General features: G+C 48.1%; 1 protein-coding gene across 1 annotated transcript; it reads right to left on the bottom strand.

Annotated features, from left to right (window-relative positions):
* Nucleotides 1-332: 332 nt before the first annotated feature.
* LOC134376683 (hexokinase-2-like) lies at nt 333-6,584 on the bottom strand. The gene is given in 8 exon segments (XM_063095162.1): nt 333-1,960; nt 1,963-2,055; nt 2,058-2,209; nt 2,211-2,292; nt 2,295-2,914; nt 2,916-3,242; nt 3,293-3,572; nt 6,533-6,584. Coding segments are annotated over 8 exon segments (3,234 nt in total).
* Nucleotides 6,585-6,885: the final 301 nt, after the last annotated feature.

A 6,885-nucleotide genomic window follows, 5' to 3' on the forward strand; every position in this document is an offset into this window, starting at 1 on the left:
ATTACACAGGGACATGGAATCATGGAATCTGGCCCAGGGATTACTAAAGGTTTTTTGGTTTTTGGGTTTTTTTTAAATTTTGAGTGAACCAATGGGAATGGTTGTAACCGGTGTGAACAAATCCTTACTTCAAACTGCATTCATCTCAGGAGGGCCAAGGCTTGGGCAACAATCTCTACAGTGAGTATAGGCAGAGACAAAACCAGTCCAGTAGGGTCCTCTCTGCCAAAGAAAAGCCAAGGCGTCTGTCTATTGCGTAAGGGGATGACAACTTATAATGTAAAACATGGTCGAGGGGGAACCAGAGGAAGTCCCTTCCAATCTCAGGGGTTCTATCGCTGTCCAGCCTCACGGATGCGGCAGGCCACAGCAGTGATGAGAGCTGCCCCTTTCCCGCTGCCATCCTCTGACTCCAGGAAGGACACATCACATTTTGGAGCCAGGTCCTTTACTGTCTCATGCATGATTTTGGCAAAGTGAGGATGTAGCTTATAAAGGGTCCCATCCACACCGACTGTCACTTTGTGAGTGTCCAGCCCGCGGTTTTCTAGTATCTTGTCCACCGCGGCAGCCATGCCTGCACCACAGAGCTGGGCTGCCCGTCGCGCTACCACGGTGCACACCTCCTTGACAATGATGCTGTCGCCACAGGTGCTGTCGAGCCCCAGGTGGTGCAGGATGGCTCGGACCTGCAGCAGCGCCACGCAGTCACTCTCAATCTGAGACAAGAACTTGGTTTCAAAGATTCCCCTTGTCTTGAGCCGCTCTGAGATGCGGCCGCGGAAGAGCAGCCCACGCTTGGTGAAATCGATGAGGATGTTACGGACAGTCTCACCCAGGTACACGCCACTGATCATTTGCTCGTACCTCTGCTTGCCAGGGTTGAGGGAAAGCTCATCCACAGCCACGTCGAATTCCGTGCGGAAGTCATCCAGGCATCCACTGTCCCCGAAGGCCCCCCACTCCGTGTTGACGCACATCCGGCCCTCTTCCCCTTGCCCCAGCTCCGCGTCGCGCATCTCCTCCGTGTAGCAGGCGTTGCTGCCTGTGCCGACAGTGAGGCCGACTTCACAGTGAGGGTCTTCATAGCCACAGGTCATCGTGGTTCCGACTGTGGCGTTGACCGCAGCAACCACGTCCAGGTCAAACTCCTCTCGCCGGTGGATCGCGTCCTTCAGCAGGGTGACCACGTCCTCGCCCTCGCAGCCAGACACCTTGAAGCCTTGTGTCCACTTGAGGAGGATGCTCTCGTCCAGGCTGTCCTGCTGGCAGGGCAAGGAGAAGGTGAAACCCAGAGGCAGGGACACGCCCTTCATGCCCCGGCACTCAAGGAAGTCGGCGACGCACTGCACGATGTGGTCCAGGAGCTCGTCCCCAGGGCCGTGCATGACGTCCTGCGGGACGGAGCAGATCCGGTTGTGCATCTCCGCGCCGCGCCACGTCCCATTCCGCGCGCGCACCGGCAGGACCCGGAAATCTGTTCCTCCCAGGTCCGAGGCCCGGAAGTCCCCGTTCTCTGTGCCGTCGGGAGTGGCGCACACGCAGGTGGGCAGCATCTTGACAGGGGCAGTCGCGTGGGTGTCCTTGCTCAGACCTCGCTCCGTTTCTACCTTCATCGTCCCCTCGACTTCCAGCAGCTGGTCATGGCTCCGCTTCAGAGGCTCCAGGGCGTTCTGCCGGGCTCGGCGTTGGCAGGCCAGCCGACAGGCCACCGCTGTCACCATGGCTGCCCCTTGGCCACTGCCATCCTCAGAGCGGAGAGAACGGACGTCGCAGTCGGGCCCCAGTCGCCTCGCGGTCTTGTGAAGACGCTTGGCGAAGTGCGGCTGTTTCCTGTAGGCGGAGCCGTGGACGCCGACGGTGGCGCGTCGCCGCTCCACGCCCTTGCTCTGCTGGAGGCGCCGCAGCTCAGCAGCCAGGGTGGCCGCGCACAGGCTGGCGGAGCGTGTGGACACGACGGGCAGACCCGGGGAGTGGCCGCGCCGTCCTCCCGTGTCGGGGCCAGGCCCAGCCGCACCAGGATTTCGCGGGCCTTCCGGATGCCGCCCTTCTCCCTTCACTGTCCGACACGGCTTCGGTCTCAAAGCGGCCTTTGACGAGCAGCTCTGGGCTGAGCTCGGCCCCGAAAAGCAGCTCCTCCTTGGCCATCTTCCCCAGCATGAGCCTCCCCAGCTCCCCCATGTACGTCCCACTGACCATCTTCTCAAAGTTGCTTCCCAGGGTCTAGCGAGCCCATGTCGATCTCGCGGTCAAAGTCCGTGCGAGTGTCACTGAGTGTGCCGTGGTCCCCAAGGCCCCCCACTGCACGTTGACACACACCCGCCCCTCGTCGCCCTCCACCATGTCAATGTGGCGCGTCTCCTCCATGTAGCAGGCGTTGCTGCCCGTGCCCGTGATGAGACCGATGTCACAGTCGTGACCATCATAACCACAGGTCATCGTGGTTCCAACTGCATCGTTCACCACGGCCACGATGTCAATATCCAAGTCCCCTCTCCGCTGGATGGCCTTCCGGATCAGATCCACCACGTCTCCGCCTTCCGCTCCAGTGCACGTGAAGCCCTTGGTCCATGCGACCAGGTAGCTCTCGTCCAGGTTAGTCTGGTGGCAGGGGGACGAGAAGGTGAAACCCAGCGGGAGCTTCTTCTCCTCGCTTTGCAGCTTATCCATGAAGTTAGCCAGGCACTCGGCAGTGTGGCCAAACAGCTCGTTGCCGCTGCCACGCGCGATGCCCTCGGGGACGGCGTAGATCTGGGTCTCCATCTGCACCTTCTGCAGCCCATTGTCCGTTACTCTCACCCGAAGCACACGGAGGTTGGTCCCTCCCAGGTCCAGAGCCGGCAACTCTCCATGTTCGGTCCCATCTGGAGTAGACCTCACAAAGGTGGGCAGCGTTTCCACGGACGCAGTGGGAGGTGGTGGCTCCAAGTCCTTTCTGCATCTCCTTGCGGAACCGCTTAGAGCTCTCCAGAAGGGTCTCGTCAGACAGACGCGTGTGGTGAAGGTGCTGGTCGACCTTCTGCACTTGGTCACGGTTAAGCTCGGAGAAAAAGCAGGCGAGCAGACGCGAGGCACTGATCCTGCCGCGGTCCACGGGCCGAGTTGGGAAACCGAGGCGGGGGCGCGTGCGCGGGAGGCGGGCGGCGGGGTCTGATCTCCCTGTGCCTGGGCTGCGCGGCCGGCCGGGAACTGGGAGTCCGGGCGGCACACGAGGAAGGCTAAGGGCGCGGGCGCTCCGGCTCCTGAAATAGGCTTTTAGGAGCACAACTGCTGGAAGGCGCCTGCGTATCACTCCAGGCGACGCGTCCGGTCGTCCCACGGCAAGGCGCTAACTTCAACCACAGGATCACTAAGGCTGACTTGGGAGGAATCCACAGCCCGGCTCCACTGGGGCGGTCGGACCTCTCCGGCACACGGCGCGATGCTCTGCCAGAGAATTCTCTTAGCTCGTGACACGGCGCAGTACGAGCGGCGGCCGGGACTCGTGCGCTGGAGTTTCGTGCAACAATGTGGCTTATTGAGAGGCTGCCGGCTCGCACGCAGCCGGGTCAGTGACGCCTTGCAGTAACATACTTAATAGGAATCCCAGAGTTTGGTTGGAGAAAATATAAACAAGTAAATTTGATGAGAGAAACATTGAAAAACTGTTCTGAAATGGATACATCTAATTCCATTTATATCTTTATACATCCATAGTAGTAACACTGCAGAAAACACGACAAATCAAAAAGAAAAATACATGTTAAAGGAGCAAAAGTAGTACATTTATAACCCTTCGAAGTGCGAATTTGACTGACAGCTGACTTCCTATCAGCAACAATGGTCTGAGAAAGAATAACTCCATATCTTGAAGTCTACACCCAGTAAAAATATCAATCAAGAATAAAGGGAGAGGGGAAGGTACCTTAGGGAGTGATTGGGTAAGTGACACAAAGAATAATTACAATTTGTAATGATGAACTTGCTAATAATATTGATTTGACCATCACATACTGTACCCAAACAATGATAGTGAATCTGTACTACATAAATGTGTATAATTAATTGTGTTTCAGTTCAAAAAATTAATTTAGAAAAAAGTTAGATCATCCACTCCCCCAGAAAACACAGTAAAAAACAAAAACAAAAACAACACACAGACACACACAAAGAAAACAAAAGTGAATCGAAAATATTTTTCATAAAAAATAATTGGGGAGAAGTTGTCAAAAATATGTGCATATTCACATAGATGTGTAAGGGTATATCACTAGAAATTTTCTGATATAATTGCTGAAAAAATTTCTGCAACAGAAACTCGATACACTATATTATTCAACATACCTATCAAATGCCTCACTGATAAATGCATATTCAACCTGAATTTTAATAAAAAAGGAAAATTAAGGTAAAATACACAATGACAAGAGCACCATATCAAGTCTATATGCAGAGTGATGGTGAGTATGTTATTTACAAAAAAATCAGATGTGTGAAAACAAAATTGCTGAGAGAAACAGAAGAAGCACAATTCACTAAACATACTAAGTTGATTTATTAAAATTGGGTTATGGTCTTTGCTTTGGTAATTTTGGAAATTTTATGTTTTTAATAAATACATAATGAATCAAATTGCAGGTTTTTATTGTTGCGTTTCCAAGACTAGAAGATCAATATTTTCATATGATTATCTATTTTTTTTTTCTTATATGATTAAATGATTTAAAATTAATGCTATTCTAAATTAGGAAGTAGGGACATTCTTCCAACTGACATGCTTATAGCTTGTTGCAAGTCCCCAGTCAAGTTTCTCTAGGGTGTGATTCCTCAAGGTCATGCAGTTACATTTAAATCACACACACTTTACCTAAATTTAGTTTCCAAATCTCACTCACTCTTTAGAGGCTCTCCATGCTTCCTATATCATTTTTCCCCAAAGAGAAATAATGTGATTTATTGCAATCATTTTTTTTGCATATTCTTAGAATGAAACTCTTGTTACCTAATTATAAACTAGAACTTTTCTGTAAATAGTTACATTTTTGTAAAATAATATTCAAAAATTTTATTTTTTGAATCAGAGAAGCCTTCCGTAAATAAGTCGATAAATAATCTCTGGCTTCTGCTGAGTTCTTAATCTGAGTGTTATATTTTAATTTTGATGTAGAAAACTCTGAAATCAGAAATCTAATATTTTGGGCATAGAGACTCCTGTGTGAGTACAGCTGCAGTGCAGTTGTATACAATTAATTAGGTTGAGAATAAGAACACCAGGTATTGAGCTCTATTTCCTACATTGTGAAGAAACAATGTGGATTTGTTTTACAGCCTCCTTTATTTACTTTAATGATGTTTGGTCAGATTGGTGAATATGAAAATAATATTCACTATTTGTTCTCAACTTTAAAGAATCTTTTAGGGAAGGTTTAAAAACTTATAAAGCTGTAGATAAATATGCCAGGCATTGTATAATAATTGTTATTTTAAATCCACGTAGGTGGAAGCAAATCAAAGCAGTATAACTGTGAAATCTGGATGAATCCACAAAAATTTCAGGAAAAGCGCTGCCTGGAATTTGACATTAAAAGGTAATACTGCCAGAATTTGGTGGAGAAAGAAGTCATTCTAGTTAGAAGAGATATTTTGGTGAAGTTCTTATATTAAAAAAATCATGTTTTATGCATGAAATGTCAAAAATGCTGGTGTGAGTGAAATAGAGAGAGGATCAGTGAGGAGTGTGGACGTGCAGTGGTATTAGATATTGTGGAAATCCAGGCAGAAGTGTTTAGAATTCGGGTGTTTTGTAAGGAGGTTATATTGAAAAAACGTGTAGGGATATGAACATGACACTAAAATAAAATCTTAGCAACATCAGACTTGCAGGGTGGGAGAAGGCAGGCTGACTGAAGACGCAGAGTTATCTGGCTGAGTAATGGGTGTTGGGGTGGGAATAAAAACGGGAGCACATTTTGAAAATCTCTTTTTGCTCCAAGTTCCTTTCTCACCATTGAAACCTGAGATAAAGGGAAATCTGAGGGAGACAGAGAAAGACAAGGAAAAAAATGGAAAAAGTAAAGTTTTTGTGTGGATGGTCAGAGCCTTGAGGAAATTTGTTTCTTCAACAGAAGAAAAGGAAGGGAATTGGTAAAGAAAGCCATTTTTACCATGCTTCTAAAAATGTTTTCACTCTTTGTTCTCTGTTTGCACCACTTCCTATTTCCTATAAGATATTCCTAGAAATGCTAACACTTTATAATAGTCATACAGACCTGGGGGTGACAGCTCAGGTCCAGTCTAACTGAGAAAGCTCACCACTACTGTTTTCTCTTCGCTCTCTAAAAGTATTAAATACCGGCATAGAAACAGAATGCTAATTCCCCAGTGGCAGTCTATGTGGAATTATGTCTGTTGCATGTAAGGATATTTTAAGTGAAATTCATATAATAGTGCATAGTTATTTAGTCTTTAGTAAGGGGGAGAAATATTGTAAGCGTTTAGTATGTACATAGATTTATATAACTTGTAGAAGACCTTTATGCGAAAGGCACATTACCTCTGTTATAGATGAGGAGATGAATCATGGATTGGTAAAGGGAATATTCCATGTTCAAGTATTAAGTGTCCAAAGAGAGGTTCAAATGAGGCACAGAAAGGCCAAAACTTAAACATGGGTACATATTTTGTACATCACACGGTGATGGTTTCTCGTTAGGAGCCATCTCTGTTCCCTCATTCCTACTCTCTTCTTATATCCAGAAGCTCAGGATGAACTCTCTGATTTCCTCCAACAGGAATGATGAAACTGAATGAGGGAAATGAGAGTGCTGGAGCCACTTTGTCCTCTTGGGCTTCTGAGAGTTCCCAACCCTCAAGGTGCCCCTCTTCCTGCTGTTCTTGGCCATCTAC

This window comes from Cynocephalus volans, chromosome 4, assembly GCF_027409185.1.
Source record: "Cynocephalus volans isolate mCynVol1 chromosome 4, mCynVol1.pri, whole genome shotgun sequence".
Taxonomy (NCBI): Eukaryota; Metazoa; Chordata; class Mammalia; order Dermoptera; family Cynocephalidae; genus Cynocephalus; species Cynocephalus volans.